The following is a 21587-nucleotide window of genomic DNA, read 5'->3' as shown; positions in this document are numbered from 1 at the left end:
TTCATTCTCCCCTCATCCTCCCAAATCCCCCCTCTACCTCCTCTCCCTGACTATTCACCTAAACATCAGACACAGCTAATTTTGTATTTAAGGGATTTCCAATCCCATAATACTGTGCTACCACCAGAAGGATAGACGATTGTATCACCTTTTTCAAAAAGATGAACACTATTTCAACTCCTGCATTATTTATATTTCTACCTCAATGTCAAGAGAGTCAACATTCAATGGCATAAAAATTTATAAGCACAGCACTGTTTTTTGCATTGCCACGATGAAAGTCAGTTAACTCTGTGGTGGCATGCTCTTGCAACGATCCCTGGGTTGAATCATTGCACTCCAGGAAGTTAATAGGGTAATTCCAGATGTGTTGAGTCAATACAGCATTAGAGTGTAAATTAGGTCATGCTGTTCTAAGGCCACTTGCCAATGGGCATGCTCAAATCAACTAAATTTTAATTTCACTTCTGAGGTCCTTATTAAACAGGCTCCCATTAATAAGCTGGAGCTGGAGTCAGGCTAAGGGGCAGATCTGAGGGTTGGGGGCAGCAAGGAACATGGATAAGGTGGTGAGTTTGAAAGCACAGATTATAGAGGATCAAAGCTAAGGATGATGAAGGATTGGAGTCACTAGAGGATCAGGACAAAGGTTAAGAACGGAAATTGGAGTTTGGATGGGTGGGGGGTTTGGGGAAATCACAGAGGGCCTCAAGGGAAAGAAACAATTTTGGGCTGGGGAGGGAAATATCAATATAGGTTGAGAAATAGGGTCAATTGAATGGCTAGAGAAAAGCAAATAGTGCTGTAGAGGCACTTACCTGCTGGATCCAACCAATCTTGCTTCCCTTCAGCTGCTGGGTTTCTTGAACTCTGCAAAACCCAACCCACAGCCTTCAAATTGGAAAGGGTGTTAGAAGTTGTGGTATACAGCCTTATTAAGATATATAAACACTTTGCCACAACTAACTGTTTAAAAATCAGGTGGCTTGTTCTGGGCAATCTCAGATATTTGAAGTTTTATCCTTCCCATGGGACAGTGGTGGGGATGGTTGGTGTGGGGCAGTCGTGGTAGGACAACTTAAAATCAAAGTCAATGGGGGGTGTAAACTGCCCTTGGTTATTGTGTCAAAATGGATATAAGCATATTGGTCATCAATTGTATGCACCTCCTGACACTGATTTCATTAATTCCACGGAAGTGGATGTCAGCAGCTCTGACAGTTGATATTCTTGTTCTGCTCATTACTGACAACTAAAGAGGAATTTCTTTCCTAACATTTCTTATCACACATTATCAGTGACTTAATATTAATTATTTTCTCTGCATTTTAATTCACTTTGACATTACAGAGATCCTCATCCCCCACTGTAAAATATCTCCCATAATTCATTAACATTGATTCTTCATTTCCCAAATTACTGTAAATGTTGCTGCTTAACTATAAAATGATGTAAAACAAGAACATAACATATTGCTACAAATTATGGATTAAGTCACATTCCCATATCTGGTCCAATTATCTCCTCCTTTTCAACCTTTATCTAGTTCTTGATTTTGTGGTTTGGATCTTATCTGCAAAGCAGAAATATGGTTTGCCCATCTGAATCCACCACTGATCTGCTATGATTTCCTGTAGGGTAATTAATTAAACTGAATTAATTCCTTTGGTTTTGAGTGATAATGCTACTGAAGATGAATTTATGACCACTTGAGAGGACTAAAATTAATTTTAGTAAAGAGTTTAAAAGGCAATAACCATTGTTGAGAACCGCTTGAGTGCTGCTTCCTGGATTTAAATAGAACTCATATTTGCGGCTAGTTTCTAACCTGCTCTCACTCTCATGTGGTTCATCTCTGACTCTTCCTTCCATTTTAGTTCCTTGTGTCCTATCATTCAGGGAACACACACTCCTTACAGATGAGGCAGTGATTCCAAATTATTTTATGTATTGGGGAAGTAAAATATATTCATCAAGACCATTTTGCTGAACAGTTTTGGTAGTCTGCAAGAATGATTCTGAGCTTCCTGTTGCTGGTCACAGTTAATTTTTCATGCCAGTTCTATCCTGACATCTCTGTTATTGGCCTTTCCTACTGTTCCAATAAAGCTCAACACAAGCTCGAAGAGCACCTCATCCCCCACCTTAACACATAAAAGTCTATAGAAGTCAATATCATATTCAAGTATTTCATACAGTCATTCCAATCCTATATGTCTCTACAGTTTCAGCATTCAGTTACTTTTCTCTCTCCTCTTCTGCTATTTCACATTTCATTTGTCTCCTACAAACACTATTTTTCTATCCACATTCAGTAGGTCCGACCATCACTTGGGTCATTCTATCTTTCTTGGTTTCCACTTTATTATAGACCCCTTTTCTCTCTTACATTTCCTAGTTCTGATGAGATGTCAATTACCTAAAATATTAACCCCATTTCTCTCCATACAAATGCTACCGACTCACTTTGTATTTTCAGTACTCCTCATTTTTATCTTACAGTGGTCTTGGAGATGCTTACAGCATCACTTCCAGGTTCATTAATGCTTCTATAATTTTGCTATCTGAAGTCAAGGCCAGAAAAACAAAGCTTGGGCATGGAGCCTGACATAATGGTTTACAACATAAGGAGGGAAACAATAGTCAGTTTTGTTTCAGCTATCCAAGAGCTGTAACACAGTCTTGCACGCGGGTAACCTCAAAAGGGAAGTTGAAGTAGGCTGAGCCACTTGTGTCAAAATGCAATGTTCACCATTCAGACTGGGTTAACTTATTTTTCCACCATTCTTATTCTGATTATCACAGAACCTCTTTTAAACGCTAACAGAAACTTTTCAAGGCTTGCAATTTTAATCAACTGTTCACAACCTATTGCACTGACTTCAATATCACTTCATTTAAATTAAAGGGAGAATACAACACCTCCCTGTCATTAACTTAGTATGTGCTCATTTATACATAAATACCCTTATGCATTTATTTCACATACAGAACTTCAGTATTGCCTTCTTCTCAGTCCTTTCTTAGATATCACATTCAGCCACCAAGATTCACAAAATTTATTCCAGGATAGGGGGAATGGGATTTCTCATCCCCTTAATTAGTTTAAAATAATTAAAGGGTAACATATAAAATTCTTGCAGTATTGGATGCAGGGATGAAATTTCCCCTGGCTGAGTGTCTAGAACCAGGGGTCACATTCACAAATTAAAGGATTGGCTCCCCAAGATTGAGATGACAATAAGTTTTTGAATTCAAGATGGTTTGAAAGGTTTTTAGCTATTAAGGGCATTTGGGAGACAGGGTTCATGCAAGAAGGAGCACTGAGAGAAACATAGTAGTAAATCAAACCAGCCCCAACAGCCCTAATGCCCGACAGGTCAATTAAAAAGCCTACTCTTCTGGGTTTCCTAACTCACCAGCTGCACCTCCCACATTATCCTCCACCTCCAACCCCATCCACACCACTCTGCAAGGAACTCACCTCTGGGCTAAAATTCTGAACTGTGTTACACACAGGAAGGTTGTGGGCTTAATCGCTAGGGTAGGCAAGTAGAAGAGGTTGGAAGCAAGACGAGAACGGGCAAGGCTCATAACTGGTTTCATGCATTTCAAATTATTACAATGCATTTGCACCCTGAATCTGTCACTTTATGGAAGTATATAACCGTTTGAATAGCTAAACAAACTCTTCTGTTTTTCAAATCATAGGGTGATTGTAGAAGAAGTCTGGCAGACAAGCCTAGAGTTACTAACTCTGATAGTTTATCATCAACTATCAGGCGAGCATCAATCCAGAGAAGCATAATCTTTGTTTGGATCTTAAAAACAAATTATTACCTGTACAATTAAAATGGATAGTAACATAACATATGAAGCCACTGGGTATCTGATTGCCAATTTTACTAACAGTACTTTCCATTAAATTAAATATTGAATGATTTATTTTGATGTTTGTCAATACTGATGTTAATGAATGGAAATAATTTGTACCTGATTTTTGGACAGTTTGTATCATATTTTCATATTTCTGGCAATGATAAAAAGGAGTGCTTACATTCTAAAATATATAATATTGTATTTGAATTACCAGCTTCATTGTTAGCTTTAAATTTGGTAAAAGCATGAATAAACTTTATGGTTATTTTGTCATGCAATTAACTACAGATGCTGTAAAACTAAAACTGAAACAAACATATCCGTGATGCTCAGCAGTCTAGGAGTATTAGTGGAGAAAGTTCAAATGCTTCAGATCAATGATTTTTCAGCAGAATTCTGATGAAATTTCAGCATCTGAAACGTGAACTGTGCTTTCTGTCCGTAGATGATGTCTACTCTTCTGAGTATTTCCAGAACTCTTTTTCACTGATGGTTGCATCCTCTGCTTGGCATAGGCTTTTACATTTGTAGATATTTACCTAAATATTCTATTTACTTTTTTATGATAAAAATATCATGGTAAAGAAATTTGGTAAGTTATAGATTTGAAAATAAATTTATTGTGCATTGTCAAAGAGTAAAAATCCCACCAAGGAAATAAACAATTCTTCATTTTACTAATGTTAAAATAAATTAGATATATGATTCCAAACAGGAAAAAAAAACACTCAAAAAGAAATGTTTAGATTACGTAGCAAAGAAGTACTTATATGGTAAAGTGAATATACTGATGCCTTTTTAAAATGTTTTACCCACTGACTGTAGAGATCCTGCACTTAAATATTGGACTGTATTTCTAAATTTGAACATTTCCCATCATGATAAAAATCTCTGGAAGGAAAAATACTAGGAAAGAAAATGGTTTCTGAAAATAAAACCCCATCTCTTTCCGTATTATAAGGCCATTTCAATGCCTGATTTAATAAAAAATCCATTAAAATATTTCTCTTGTGGTGATATATGTTAACCCATCTGACATGATTTAAATATATTTTCATATAGCACAAAATAATGAACCTGTTCAAATGAAAATAATATAAGACTAAATAAAAATAAAGTGAATTGCTTTTTACACAAATATATACATAAAATCACTTTACTGAATTGATTGCATTTTGTTTAAAACATTGAGAACCACAGTGAATGATAATGAACTTGTAAATGCCAATCTATAAGAACACATGAAGGAGCATAGGAAATAGTATACACCAACACATAAACAGTAAATCTTTAGCATACTAAACTAGCAAAGAATACTGTGGAAAAGAGTTCAAACCCTACATTCTTGCCAATATCAAAATATGGACACAATATCCAAATGAATAAAAGTTGTTACAGTAAGAATTAAATAAAATGCAAAAAATTCTTTTTCCAGGATTAAAAACGAACAGATAATAATCCCGCTAGGGTATAGTAGTCCATTCTTGGAAGAGAAAGGTTCTTCTTTATAACTAGTCATTTGGAATAAACATAACAAAAGTTTCTGCATTTTCATAATTAAAATTACTTTAAAAAACTTTAGGTTGGCTATGAGTGCTATTAGATATTGGTATTCTTGGCCTTGAGCTTCCTTCTCAATATTCAGTGGAATTGATTACCAATTTGATCCTTACAACTAAAGGTCTGTATACTGACACAAATACTTTGATGAAAGAAGCAGGATCATTAATGAGTGATATCACTATTATTTGGAAATTATTATTTTTAGGGAGAATTTTCTGAGAAAAAATCTGATCTATTTTGCTTTCTACTTTCCGATACCAAACGTCTACTACATTTTACAATCCCCTTTCCAACTATACTCAGCCAACATACAGGGCTTATAAAAACTTATAAATTGGTATAATTTCACATGTACATGGTCTATTTTGGCAAATGAATTAAAATGTACAATTGTGAATTATTTTTATTCCCTACTAGGATTGTATTTCGAGAGTAAAATTGTATGATAATAGATTTTGGGTCTCCATTATAAACGTACATTAATGCTTTCTTTATCATATCATTCATGCCAACTTAAGACAGACAGAGCAAACATTTTCTGTTGGATCTACATGATTTAAAATCATGCTAAAAGCATAGACACCTTATTTACTTGACTTGATAGACAAAACTTGATTTAAAACTGAGTGGCTTGACTTGAAAACAGATACAATGAAATATTTGTATTACATTGTTCATATGCATTGGGTAGTATGTTCCATTCTACTGTATGTTAATATGAAATTTATAGTTTAGATAAAACTATAGTTTAGATAAAATTCAGATTTTATAGTTATTCGTACTTTAAAAATGTGTTGTATTTGCTAAAGAATAATGTAACATAAGCATATGAAATATCAGAATACATACAATAAGCATATAGATTGTTTTAATCAAAGAAAGCCACTTGTTTAAATCAAGATGTTTCTTTTCATATCTCATTTCAATTCCCTTCTGGAAAAACATTCAAATGTAACATGTGACAAAACCATTTTTGACTACATGCACAATGTGGCAGCTAAAAGCAGAAGTCCATTTAAAACTACTGTAGGATTTAATAAAATTATGCAAATTATTTTAGGGGTTGCAGACTGAGTAAACTCTTTTGGGAGTGGGTATCTGATTATGTTTGCTCAGACAGCAATTTCTTTTGTACTGTATTAATCCATTTAATATTGAAATAGCATAGGATTTTTATGATGGTATCATAATTAATGCTTTAGCAGGACCACTAAGAAGAAATAACTGAAGCATTGTTTAGAACACATAAGATATAAGTCACATAGAATTTTGTGTTTGAAATCACAAGATGAAGACATAAACCATATTTCTATGATTCAGTTAGTTTATTATCTAAACCTGGGATATTTTGATTGGGACTTGACAAGGATCATTACTCTGGTGTTGAATGGTAAGTTATGAATTGCTAACATGTAGCATAAAGTGGTAAAATAACATTTATGCTATTAGGCTTATAATTCAGAACTTGGATGAAGTAGTGGAAGGTGGAGAATGTGTATTTGGTTAAAGGATAATATGGAATTAAAAACTTTATATTGGTAATCGGTTCATTAATTTCCTTTTGGGAAGCAAAACTCTGCAAAAATGGCCCAGGTACCCATTCAGCCATGGATGAACACAATATGGAAATTGGCTATTTGGCCCAATTTGTCCACGTTGCTTGCCTAAGATAGTCGCATTTGCTCAGATCCCTCCAAACCTTTGTTATGCATGTACTTGTCTAAATGTATTTTAAGTGTTGCTATTGCACCTGTCTCAACCACTTCCACTGGCAGTACATTTCATATATGTACTATTCTCTGCATGAACTTGCTCCATCGGGTCCTTTTTAAATCTTCTCTCCTACACCTTAAAATCATGGTTTTGATTCCCTCTCCCTTTGTTGCTACAAACCAGTATGACAGATAGAGTATGAAAAATCCCAATCATCCAGCATCAATCAAGGCACCAGATTTGAATTTAACCACTGGGCATAGTCGTCAAAAGATTCCTTGAACACCCGTCAGGGATGCCCCTTAAGTCCCTTTCTCTTTGATTTGGCTATAGAACCTCTGGCGATAGCATTTCGAAACTGTCCTGAATTGACCGGGATTTGGAGAGGGGGTGTTGAGCATAAAGTTTCTCTCTATGCTGATGACTTATTACTCTTTCTCTCAAATCCGTCTACATCCTTACCTCTAATGTTTTCACTTCTTGACCAGTTTAGCCAGATCTCTGGCTATAAACTTAATTTACATAAGAGTGAACTTTTCCCAATAAATAAAGAAGCACAAGAACTAATATTTCGTGATCTCCCTTTAAAAGTAGTCCATAATCAATTTACTTATCTTGGAATTACAGTCACAAGGAAGTTTAAAGATCTCTTTCGTGAAAACTTTGTCAACCTTTCATATGCTATAAAACAGAGTCTGGTACAATGGTCACCTCTATCTATGTCTTTGGTAGGTCGTATTAATGTTGTTAAAATGTATGTTCTCCCCAAATTTTTATACTTATTTCAATGTATCCCAATTTTTATTCCTAAATCTTTTTTTGATTCCTTAGACTCTATTATTTTGTCATATCTGTGGCAGAATAAGCGCTCTAGAATTAATAAAATCCACCTCCAAAAATCTAAAAAAGAGGGTGGCATGGCTTTACCTAACTTTCGCTTATATTATTGGGCAGCTAATATACGCTGTGCTACCTTCTGGTCTTTCTTCCACGGCCAACCCGAGTGCCCTAACTGGGTGGCAATGGAGTTGCGCTCCACTAAAGAATTATCTATATCTGCACTTCTTGGCTCTGCACTCCCTAGCAGTCTGCCCAGATCAATAGCTAATCCTCTTGTTAGACACACTTTGCGTATATGGGATTCAGTTTAGGAAATGCTATGGTTTCCAGGGGTTTTCCGTTTCTAGCCCTGTCGCACATAATCACCTTTTTTTACCTACTACATACGATTCAGCATTCCATGTTTGGTATAGGAAGGGCATTAGACATTTTGAAGATCTTTTCATTGATAATCGCTTCGCTTCTTTTCAGCAGCTCTCTGTTAAGTTCAACCTGCCTAACGCTCACTTTTTCAGATATCTCCAAATCCGACACTTTATTGCTCCTTTAATTCCTAACTTTCCTGAAATGCCTGCGAAAAATGCTATGGACCTATTTCTTTCCATTAATCCACTAGGTAAAGGTTTAATATCAATTATCCGAGATAAACTAGCAGCCTTATGACGGGCCCCTGTGGATAAAATTAAAATGGCCTGGGAGCAGGATTTAAATATCTCCTTATCCGAGGAGAGCTGGGACTCAGTTCTCAAATCGGTTAACTCAACCTCTCTCTGTGCTCGCCATTGCCTTTTACAGTTTAAGATTGTTCACAGAGCCCATATGTCTAAATCTAAACTATCTCGATTCTACCCTGGCATTAGCCCGCTCTGTGATAAATGCAAGAGGGGCGTGGCCTCTCTCATCCATATGTACTGGCTCTGTAAGATGTCTTCACTACATTATCGGGTATTCTGAATCAGCACCTAGAACCAAACCCCTTAATTGCTCTGTTCGGTTTTTGGGGCGAGACAGATTTATGTCTGGGTCCTACCAAATGCCGAATACTATCCTTTGCCTCTCTCCTGGCTAGACGCTTGATCCTCCTTAGATGGAGAGATGTTGCCCCGCCCACTCATGCGCAATGGCTTAATGCCTGCTTGGACCTCGAAAAAATTCATTATTCAGTTCTTAATTCGGATCTAAAGTTCCATAAGGTCTGGGGACCTTTTATCGAGTACTTCCATAACCTTCCTCCTGACTAGGGTTTTTTTTTTTCTTTTTTTTTCTTCTTTTCGGTCCCTTGCTTTCAGCTCCCTTTTTTTTTCTGGTAGTAGGTATTATTATCCTCTGCTGCTAAGTGTATTCACAGTCTGGGAGTTTGACTGTCCTGACCTATACTCTTTATACTGTGTTGTGGTCGGTCTGGAGTTGTTGTTGTTTTTTATCTTGTGTTGTGGGGCTTGGGGAGGACACTAAGCTTACTTGTCTTTAATTTAGGTTTTTTTTTGTTAAATTCTCTTCCTTTGTAGCATATTGTTATTGTATGCTTAATTTTGCACTGTATTAATGCTCCTCATTGGGATTTGGGGTTTTTAATTTGTAAAATGTTTTGAAAAACTAATAAAAAAATGTTAAAAAAAAAGATTCGTTGAAAACATTTAGGAGTCATGTTTATGCCTAAGTCCGAAGAGATATCCTGCAGATGAGTCAAGTAATTGCCTGATGAACTTACACTCAAAGAATTTTATCTTGTCCTCATAAAAACAAAATGCTGCCTTCAAACTGAAGACATCTTTTATGTTGCATGACACTGCTACAATGCTAAATAGTTTAGATTTAGAGCAAATCTAACAATTCACAATGGCATTATCTTTAGAGTGCTGTGGCTCAATCCACTACATCCCCTATCATCTCTAATTTCAGAGCACATACATATTCTGCATGTTAAAATGACCAAGAATAGTTCAAGAGGGAATATAGCAGAGCATGTATCTAAATATGAGTTGCTAATCAGTGAAGCTACTACCCAGAATTATGTGTACACTAAATATCAAAATCAGCTTGCTGTTCTCAGAGCATAGCCAATGAATCAAAGCTCTGGAGCTTGGAACACATCCACTGTGTGCTGTGCCTTGTGTTACTGGTAGGCCAAAATCTCAATGTTGTGCACAATTGTGATGCGGGCCCTTTTGTCCGCATTAGGCCTATATCCTTCTGTACCTTGCCTATTTGAGTGTTTAAGAGTGTCTTAAAATATTACAGTTGTCATCTCATTCTGTGTGTAGTCTATCCCTCAGATCCCATTTTAGACTCCTTCCTCACACCTTAAACCAATGTCTGCTTGTTTTTGATACACCTACCTGAGAAAAATATTTTGGCTCTCTACCCTATCTATGTCTTCATAATCTTATATACTTCTATCGGGTCACCCATCAGCCTTCTCCACTCTTACAAAGCAAGCCCAATCTATCCAATCTTTCACATCGACTAAAGTTCTCCAATACAGGAACACATCCTGGTGAGTCTCTTCTACACTCTTTCTAGCACAACCACATCCATCCAGAACTGCACACAATACTCCAAGTTTTGCTAACCAGTGTTTTATTAAGCTGCAACATAACATCTCAATTTTTATATTCTACTCCCAACCTACAAAGCCTAACAATCCATATGCTTTTGTTACCACCCTAAGAATGTATGCTGCTTTGTTTAGGGAATTATGGACTTTTAAGCTCCAAAAGTCGAAAGATCAGGAAAAGCACATTGCTACAGGGTGAAACATTATGACAGGTGGTACTTCTGGTTCTCTAATCTTTCTGGATGACCTGGGAGGAGAAGAGTGCCTTAACTGTCAAGTTTGTGATGGCTGGCACCAGTGAGGCCTGCAAGCATTGCACCTGTTCATTCTAATTAGTGTATTCACAAACAATGTGAACTTAATTGTCTGTTCTATGGTTTAATATTCATATCCCCTTTCTTCCATTTCTTGCCTAATGTGTATGTGGGCTATCTCCAGCAGAGCCCTAAAATGATCCAACATTACAGAAGATGGCTGATACTCACTCCTGTTGAAGTAGGCTACACATGTCTACCAGAACTTTTTACATGGCTTAGAACATCTTTAGACTTTTGTATTCCGACAAGAGGAAAGTTTTTCTCAACATGTACACTATATGAGGAAGGCACAGCCTCCTGTGAGCTGTTGTTCCTCTCCTTCCTATGAGGCTGTATCTTAGGTTACTCTTACTGCTGTTCCTCTTTGGTCTTCACCTGGGCTCCAAAGAAAAATAGCAAAAGTATGCCCTTGCTGATGTAATAGTTTAGAGCTCAAAGTGCCTCCCATACACAGAAATCTCAAAACCTTGCAGACTAACTACAATGTTGATCAAATTAGTTCTAGCAATGGCTTTTATGAACAAAGCCTGTCACAAAAGCAGTTAAGAAAGTAGCAGTGAGCTAGCAGCGCTTATTGACAGATGTGTTCATCAAAACTTCCTTCCACAGGGCCAGTGTCCTCACTCTGTCTTTATCAAAAGTCCAGCAACATATATCTCTGGCTAAACTTGTAAATCTATGATAACTTGTCTCAAATTAACAACCTCCTATTTGGTTGTAACACCCACTATACATAATAAGGTTAAATGCAAAGGCTGGAAATTAGATTCCAATTCTAATTGTCACTCCCAGTGCACCTTAGGCAATCACTCCAAACCTCTCCAAATCCAACAGTGCACACAATTTAAATTTAGCCAAAATAGTCCACCACATTACAACAATGTGAACTGAAGAGGTATAATCTCCATCAAAACCGTAATATTAAGCTTGCAAATAAAGACATCTGTAATTGTTGTCAATTATACTTCACTTTCTATTTAATTCCGGACAAAATGACAGACTGGCAGGCTATTAATACAGGTGCTTCAGCAAGTGCTGAGCCGAAACTGGAGCTGAAGTGAAAATTTATTGAAATAGGTTACTGTATAATTTTAACTTGTTTAAATCTCTTCAGCCAATTATGAAGCAAACTTTCTTTTTCCTCTAAACAATCAGCTTTATATTGTCTGTTCAAGAAATAATGGACTTCTGCTGGAAGCAGTTGCACACAATTGCAGAGTTCTGGTTTCAAAGACATTACTGCTAGAAGCATTGATATGTTGGCCTAAGACTGCTGACAGATAAGTGTATCATAGTTACTCACATTAAGAAAATCCAAATCATGCTTTGTGATAGAGAGGTAACGCATAGTTCAGTTGTTAACTGTATAACAGGTATTCAAATGCACACAATCTTATGACACAGCTTTCTAATTTTAATTACACTGAAGTTTCAGTTGTAATGGAAGTTAATCAGAAATGCTTTTAGTATCAATCAGGATGTTTAATTATTTGTAATTTTAATTTCCAACACTGCTTTTGGAGGAGTATATTAACAAGTAATTGGAGTTTATGCACCTACTATAGGTATAAGAAAAAGTTAGGCAGGATCTACAACAATAGTGTGACGATTTTCTCCCAGATAAAGAAAGATTATCCAATACCACTTTTCAGAAGGGATTAGAATTTTTTCGACTATATTGCGGGGAGCAAGTATCATAGGACCTCAGAAGATGAAGGCAAATTACTTCATATTTTAGGAACAGAGCATGATTTTTAGTTTTTTTTGGAGAAACAAGCATTTTGATTACATGTTCTCCTTCGTGATTTTTTTCCATACCTACAAATAATTTACATCTTCTACAAATTGAGAATGGATAACTAGTTCGCAGGGATCCACAAAGCCTACGGAAGATAGGTAACTGTCACCTGAAACTAATTTTCTGCTCTTCCTGTGTAAGATGCCTTTCTTTTGCTTAGCACCTTTTCACAAAAACATCAGTTGTTCAGAAAGTTCTCTGTATTATAAATGCTTCTAAATATGGATGATTACTTTTTTGGATACCTATTTTATTTAAAGCTTTCTTATCAAAAGAGTTATGATTATAAAAAAGACCTTTTGCCACACTAGTCAAGTTAGGTAATCTTTGGTTTTCATTTATGACAGTTTTTAATCTGGAAGTTGGAATAATTCAAAATCAAAGTCACTGTAGACATAATGCTGCACTCTGAACCTGCTATACAGTTTAAGTCATGCCAGGTTTGGGGGCAGGAAGGAGAATGACATTACAAACGTAAAATCATAATTGAAAATAAAACAAACAGGAGTGGAGCAGGCATGTTGATTGAGATGGTTACTTACGTTCACCTCTGTGATTGCTATATCAACAACGCTACCCACAACAATTAAGGCGTCAAATGTGTTCCATGCATCACAAAAATAGTGCTGCATGTGAAAAAGAGAAAGAAAATGGAAAAAAAGGAGGGAAGAATAAAAAATAAAAAAAGGGAAGAGAAGAGAAAATAAGAGAAAGAGGTTACATGTGCACAGTATTTGCTCTTACGGAAAAGATCATCTATGAAGAGATGTCCCTCAACCCTTTGTTACCTATATATCCAGGGCTTCAGAATGGGCCAGTTGGGCCACGTTAAACCATTTTCTTATAGTACAAAATTTATAAGTTTTCACAAATGAGTCTGCTCCGATTTGACCTGCGATGACTTCCTAACTCTGATGACTTGCCAGTTCCATGAGAGTGCCTGTGTCCTGAAACTTGCAGACTTAAATATCTGACAAGGTGAAATTGGTTAAGAAACAATGAAAAACACATAGGAGTGATCTGGAAGGGTATCATATATACTCACATTGATCTCACTCAGAATGACGTCTATAATGCTGCCAATTACGATGAGGAAGTCAAAAACATTCCAGGGATCACTAAAGTAACCCTACATGATGCAGGTGGGGATTGGGGGTGGGGGGGTGAAAGGCAGGTTAGAAGTTCGTCTTATACAAGACTTTATATGGCAAATATCTTCACATTCGATAACCTCAAGTCAGCTCAACAACACAGTTTTACACCATTTGTAGTATCTATCCTGGCCCAAATCAATTCTTTATATCATGACGTATTTACAATTTTATGATTGATGAAAAGCTTTCTTTGATTAAAATATTTTTATTTTCTCCACTTTTTTGGTTTCTTTGGATTTTACACCACCAAAATGGTAAGCAATTTGGCCCAGACCTTTACCCAGTCTACTTTAAGGAAAGGTTGAAGTTTTCCATTAATTTTCTTCTCAAAAGGGTCCGTCATGCATCTGATTCATGCCGGATTACTGACACTGGGAAAAATTTCACAATATCTGATGACAGTGTTAAATTTTACAGCAACACATGCTATTTCAAAGTTTTCTTTAATTAATGATTTGATTGTAATAGTTAATTTGTAGCTCTTCCAGAAATATAGTTGGTGTATTTTAAACTATGTTGTTAGCTTTTAACTGTTAGTCTTTTGTGTCCTGATTTGAAAATAAAATACAGCATTAGGTTATTCACAATAGTTAGTATAAAGTATGTTTCACACTATTAAGAAAATTTAGTATAATTTAACAACATAAATTATAGTTTTAGTGAGGGTACTTACAGATCGTTTTGAATCAAAAATTTATGAGTATGCCAATCTCATAAGTATCATTTGTACGTACGATTTCTATCCAATCCATTGAAAAGTTATTAAATTTAATCATGAATAGCTAATACACAAATAGTTTGGGGACCAGGGCGTGGGTAATGTTAAAAACAGCATTCTCAGGCACAGCACAGCCAGAGAGGAAAATATTTATAGAACATTAATGAGAAGTGAATTTATTCAAGGCCAAGAACTGCACTGGCAGCAGTATGAAGCCATTTGGTAACATTTTTCTAACTATTTGTCAACATTTATCTCATTTTATTAACTTTAACAATCTTAATAAAACTTAGGGTGATCTTAAATGAATAAGTATTACTTAACAAAATTTAAAGAAATTGCTCTTAAAACATTTTTCAAAACTATTTCAGGAATTTAAATTGTTAGATTAAAATAGACATTAGAATCAAGGCTGCTTTTTTCCTCACTGGTTATAAGATTAGCACATTCTTTATTACTTTTATTCTACTGATAAAACCAAGGATCTTAATTACCATTCTCTAAAGAGCTTTCTTAAAATGTCCAGTCATCTTCAATGATTGCTGTACATACATCCTCAGACTTTACTGTTCCTGCATCACTATTAGACTTGTACCATGTGGGTCAAATTGTTGCTCCTCACAGATCAGAAAACAAGATACCTGAGCATCAACATTGTTCATTACTGACTTATTACAAAACTGAGGTATGGGCTTGAATACTCTAGGACTCAATTCACACCAATGTTAGCAAATAACACATTTCTATGGACAATGCTCCAAAATAAATTACAGAAAAAAATAGATTAAATTTACCTGTCAAAGGTAAGATCTTTGCAAGGCAAAGATTTTCTTCAATATGGAATGTTGAAGCATTCTAAACATAAACCTTGGTTTAGATTGCACTTCTTACATTCATAAAAAAAGTTCAGATGTATCAAAATAGCAAAATCTCTAGTTTTCTGTTGAGAACTCAATTAATTTTGATGATCGATGGATAATTATATTTATAGGTGTTTAATATTAGTGCCACATCTCCGATTTAAGTGATGTCTTCCAGCATGGCCAGAAAATAATTCTTACTCTCAAAATATGGCATACATGCTTTAAACTTCTCCCAATGCCTGTACTTATTTTTTATTCTGTCAGTTGAACACGTTTGTAATATTTGTTTGAAAATCATTTGAGGATATTTTCTGCTTTCTAATCCTTTATTGGCAGGGAAGTTAAGATATTGTAATATTGAACAAGAGGAATGACAGTAATCTGTAATGCCATATTGCTCCCCAGTGTGAACACACCTGACCAGTTTTTCTTATTGACCTACATTATTTCAGTTAGGAACCAGTTAGAATGCAGCAAATTTACATTATTTTAGATATACATAGCAAATTGCATTCAAAGTTTCATCCAGTTAACTTTTCTTGAATGTTTGGCTAAGCAATACCAAGTGACAAAGTTTGTGTTTACTGTTTATAATGGGACTGAAGATTTATGCTCTTCCCATTGTAGTCAGGTTAGCTACATGCAAGCCATGCTATTTCCAGCTTACAAAACGATGTGCATCATATAACCATTTTACTAGCCTACTCTGTGGTGATGTCTAATATAACACTTTCATTGCAGTTTAGAAAGGCATTCTGGGGAGCTTCTGGCTCATTAAAATGTTCAATTTTGACGTTATATAGATTTTAAAGGGATGGTATTTGATCATAGCCAATAGCCTTCCATTGTCCTGAGGGTGAAGAGAGAAATATTAGCTGGGCTTTCTGCTCCTGACTGTCATCAGCTGCATCAGCTGCAAGGTTTGTGTATGTACACAGCAGGATAAGGATAAATTGGGTCAGACTTCATGAATGAATAAGCTGCCAATTTTCACTGGCATGGCTCACAGAAGAAAACTGGTCTGAAGCATATTGGATGGCTGTCCTCAGAAAACATCAGTGCCTTCGTGAGAGGGGTAAGAAGAGAACCGCTTGGAAGTCGGGTGAGGAGCCAAAGACTCATCATTTACTAGGAAAGAAATGATGTAATTTTACGACATGTGTTAGACCACTCCACTCTTTTCCAGAACCATATTGATCAAAATTGTAATGTTTCACATTCAGAAGACAAAAAAAACCTTTGATATCCTTTATTTTAAGGAAAAAAAGTCAGTTCCTCTTTCAATATAAATAAACCAAAGACAACTAGATAGATAGGTTAGTGCCATCTGTACAGCCAGGGTTAAAACCCACACATAATTTTGTTAAATAAATAAATGGAATGTTTTATTAAGACAAGCAGATTAAATGTTTAAAATGTACACAAATTCAAGTACAGAAAATTGCATTTCATAGGGTTAAGAAAGCAAATGAAGCAAACTCATTCAACATTTTGTATAATTCTTACCAAGAGGCAAAAGAGGAAAGAAAATGATGTGGTCAAATGCTACAAATGAACTGATTCAATAAACTGTTCCCAAAGTAAATAGAAGAGCATTTCAAATTTCATTCTTTTATTACCTACTCTACTCCCAGGGAAGATCAGAGGGATGGAGGAGAACTAAAAGGAGTCTTGCCCAGGCTCATCTTGTGAGTTCACAAAGTTCAAAGACAAAAGTAATGCTTGGCCTATAAAACTGAACATTTTAATTTATGTGATCAACAGCAAATTCCTCTGAGATAATTGCCTTAATGTTAAAACAGTGTGGAAAGAAAATTGAATAGTTAAGTATTATTTACTTATTATAACCACACATATTATTTGAAAATATGCATCATTTACTAAAATAACACTGCATTATTGAAAATTTAGAGATGGTATTTTTCCAAATGAAAACGCTAAATGGGAATTTATTTTTCCTGGCAGTAATCCTGTCTTCCAAGACTGACGTGAGAGCAGTTCATGGTGTTGAAAATCTGTTTCTTAGGAAATTATCCCTTTACCAAAGGACCATGTGAAAAATGAAGCAATCTCCTTGAGTACCATTGATTAGCTAGAAGCATCTTCATAGCATCTTCGTACATCTTCATAGCAGTAATAATAGCAGCTCAATTAATTTTATCAGCATATCCAATAAGAAGAGTTTTCCAATTTATGAAACCTATTGTTTTTACTTCCTTGTTGTGAATGTTTCTTCAAGTATAATTGCTGTAATTATAGGCAGACTCCTTCATCCTGTGATTTCCATCAACAAATTGTCAACTAATCATACATAAATTAGAAGATGATTAAATTCTGTTCCAGTGGCATTGTTGCTCAATAGTTGCTAGTTTTCACATTTGCAATGCTGAAGTAAGAGAGTATTTCCCCCACCTGTAATTTAGCTCTAATCCTGATATATTGGTTGCCTGTAAAACAGCAGGAATAATTTAGATTCTTGCATTTCTGCGACTCCAACTGGGCTGGAGTGACTGAGAAGCAACTGAATAAGACGTTGTTTCCCGCCACACCTCCAGCAGTGCCCTTAAACCAGCTGCAGGGTAATCAGCTGGAGACCACCATTCATCGATGCTTCACTCTCCTAGCCCTGGTATATCTCCTGGTGGCGGAGCATTGGCAGCTACATCTCCCTACTACCCCCTTCAGCTTTCAATGGGGTTAGAATATCCCCAAATTTCTGTCCTTCCTCCTCAGCCACAGCCAAAAGCCTCACTTTTCTGCCTCTTCAGCCGCCTCTCTGGTGGCCCTCCTAAGCCTTGCTCCAGTCACTGCTATATCACTGAGTAACCTTCTTAAACAAACTGCAATAAGTTATTCTATGCACTTCCATTATCTCATGTTTCAAGTGAACAAAAGATACCCTAATAAGCCTGTTAAAATAAAATGCTCATCAGTTTATGAAGTCAAATAGGTAGAGAGTGATTATTTCTGGTTTAGTACTTGGCTTTGCAGTACACGAGAGACAATGCAGATATCTGTAGCACTGATGTTATTACTTCTCAGCCTGAGTTTTCTGGTTTCTGGACCCAGGGACCTTCCTTCAAGTGGTCATTGAAAATTTGCAGGCAGTGAAATGTCATTCCATAAGAGCTTAAAGAGCGTCATAGAAAATACAACGCAGAACAGTACAGCATAGGAACAAGCCCTTCGGCCTGCAATGATGTGCAGAACCAATTAAATTAGTAATTAAATAACTAAACTAACCTCTTCTGCCTACATAATGTCCATATACTTCCATTTTCTGCTCATTCATATTGCCTATCCAAATGTCACTTAAAACTCCCTAAGTGTTGTAATAGTCTTGAATTCCTATTATCAAGGTGGTAGTGACTGTTCCTCTTTCAGTGTCTTCATTTCTAGTAATATTCCTCTGTGTTATTTCAGTTCGCATTCAAGGTGGATGATGGAAGTGAAGGTGTTGATCTGCAGTACCAGGGCTAGCTTATTCATCGGGATAAGTTTGAGCAATTTCATCAGCAGCTTGAGTACACCTCCTTTAAAGAGCATTGGTAAGAGCACTGAACTTTGTGGTGTTTGAAAAACCAGAGTGAACTGAACCCATCTCAGTCCAGTAGACCCAAAACTATTATTCAGCACGTGCAGTGCTTAGAGGCAAGACGGCATTGTAAAAATGCGATATCAGACCTTTAATCCAGGTTATGACAAGTCTGCAGAGACTAAACTGATTCCAGATATCTGTTAGAAATTAGTTCTGATGTGCAGTTTGCACCAGAAGAAGTCACACATGATTTAGTGAAGTGATGAAAATTCAGATGTGATGCATTACTGGAATCCTAAGTTCCACCACAAGATTCTAGGTGCCCGTGTTGTCACACATTGCTCTCCACCCACTCATTGTGAAGCAGCAGTCTACCTAATCCCTGCAAGCTAAGAAATCAATTGTCTCCCCGCTCTTCACATTTGATTAAAGCTGCTCAGGCCTTTCCGTAAAACCATTAGACATAGGAGCAGAATTAGGCCATTCAGCCCATCGAGTGTGCTGTGCCATTTGATCATGACTGATTTTTAGCAGTCATGATTGTCCTTCAGTCACACAAACTCAACCCCAATGAACTAAAATAGATAGAAAAAAACTAAGCCAACACCTTGTTATTAGTCCAATGCTCATAGACTACTCTAATGATCATTCATACAAATGTAGAGAAATGGTCAAATGTAAATGAAGTCTCCAGTGTACAACCCCAGTCAACCAGAAGAAGCCACAGACCATATAATCCACAACGATCTTCAAACAAGAAGGGGTACTCTTCTCATAATTGTATTGTTTAAATATTAAAAATAAATTATAGTTGCTGATCTATATCAGCTCTACTTGTGTTTATTTACTGAATCTATTTGCTTTAATGGGTGGCTGAAAGGAGAAAACTACTCTGAATGCATGGTCAATTTCCAGGCCAAAAGTTACTTAGGTCTCAATGCAACATTTTGGCTCAACTACCTACATATACCGGTAGGTTGTTCTGCATTTACTTCAGCCTTTTGAATGGCTGCTCAGAGAATCCTTCTTTGCACTCAAGTTAGTTTATCCCATCCCTGGATCCTGCATACTATCTAGTAATGGCTATTGAAAAAGTTAATACACATCATTTCCAGAACTCTGCAACAGAGGTAAACAAAAATAGCAATTTGCATACGAGGTTCCTTTATGAATAGGTATCTGATCTCCAACATACAAACTGAACCTTCAAAATAAGTATCTTTTGTTTATTTTCTGAAAAGGAGCCTCAAGCTATTTCTTTTGTGAGTACGGGTTAGCTCAACACCTGATGTAACTAATTGTTAAGTTATATAGCTCATGCTTTAGTGTTTTCTACTGGAAACTGGTATCCTACAGTTTGTAAAGGACAGCAATTTGCTATTTCAACAGCTTTATTCCTCAAACTTGAATTGTGATTAAGAAACCCAATGATTGTCAACGAGTCATCCAACAGGCTCAATGTGCTATGGATTCCGGGCTAATTGTCAAGCAGTTGCAAATCATGCAAACTCCAGACAGCACTGGACTTCAGGGTTCAACCTAGGCCACCGGAAATGTGAGGTAGCTGTCACAGTACCCAGATGGCCTATATTTTCAGCCTTTGGATGGGTGTTTTTCAGGAGAAAAGTAAATGGCCATTTTGAAATTTATGTGACAATTGCTTAGAAAGTATTTGTGGGATGCAAACACCTAGGCATTAGATGACAATTTACAAAATTAACACAAGGACAGATATAATTCATGTTAGCTTCCAATGATTCAATGAAATAAGAAAAAGATCTGCAATGGATTCATTAAGGAGTCAACTGCCTGGCTTTTAAGTATTGTTACAGTATAACAATGAAAGGACAATATAACAGGTAAATTCACACCTGTTAGAATTTGTCTATTTTTCTATACTTAAATTGATCAAAAGGAAATTTTCCAAGTTGGATTGTAAGCATATGATCTCTCACGATCAACTTTCTGCCTGACATTTTGCACAGATATCTCATAAGGTCACTAATGAAGACCAAAATTCATGTTTTTGACATGATTTAGGAATAAATATTTAATGCACAAATGAACATGTTACAAGGAACTGTACAGCGGACTCAACTTTAAATGTCTGATTCACTACTCTCTTTATTTCCACTATATAAACCTTAAATACAGTATTTCCCTCATGAAGTAGTGTTTTTATTTTCCCCATGTATGAGTTTTAGGTTCTACCAGGACAAAGATAATATCTGTTACTCCTCATTGCAAAAATCTGATTCATAATAGTCTGACTTTTGCTCAGTAGGTAGGGCTTCACAAAATTTACATTTACTGGCCAAGGAAAACATTAAAGAATACAGCCAAAGATTTATAGTGAATATTAATACTTAAGTCAATTTCTAACATTTAGTGAATGGATTTTTAATAGGTGTTTTAGAGATCAAATTCTTTCTGCTTTTATACTGTGAAAAAAATGCTTATCCGTGGCCTTACCCGTCAGAAAACCTGACGAGCTATCAAAATGAACAACATTATGCAAAGGTACACGAGTGAATCTGCAGATGCTGGAAATAAATAAAAACACAAAATGCTGGCAGAACTCAGCAGGCCAGACAGCATCTATGGGAGGAGGTAGTGACGACGTTTCGGGCTGAAACCTTTCATCAGG

The 21587-nt window shown here is 36.2% G+C and overlaps 1 protein-coding gene across 9 annotated transcripts in view; it reads right to left on the bottom strand.

The window, feature by feature from the left end:
- The window catches only part of cacna1c (calcium channel, voltage-dependent, L type, alpha 1C subunit), a 737294-nt gene that overhangs the window by 124459 nt on the left and 591248 nt on the right, over positions 1 to 21587 (bottom strand). For 7 of the 9 annotated variants that reach the window (XR_012100621.1, XM_073059289.1, XM_073059283.1 and 4 more), the window contains exons 30-31: positions 13713 to 13796; positions 13210 to 13293 (exon numbers count right to left, since the gene is read on the bottom strand). Coding sequence is in view for 8 of the 9 variants with exons in the window: in XM_073059289.1 (XP_072915390.1) it covers positions 13210 to 13293; positions 13713 to 13796 (168 nt within the window). In the remaining variant the exon portion in view is untranslated. The remainder of the gene's footprint in view (positions 1 to 13209; positions 13294 to 13712; positions 13797 to 21587) is intronic. The other 2 variants (XM_073059288.1, XM_073059290.1) reach the window with 1 other exon arrangement.

This window comes from Hemitrygon akajei, chromosome 10, assembly GCF_048418815.1.
Source record: "Hemitrygon akajei chromosome 10, sHemAka1.3, whole genome shotgun sequence".
Lineage (NCBI taxonomy): Eukaryota > Metazoa > Chordata > Chondrichthyes > Myliobatiformes > Dasyatidae > Hemitrygon > Hemitrygon akajei.
The sequence above is the reverse complement of the archived record's forward strand: the minus strand, read 5'-3'. Positions and strand labels throughout refer to the sequence as shown.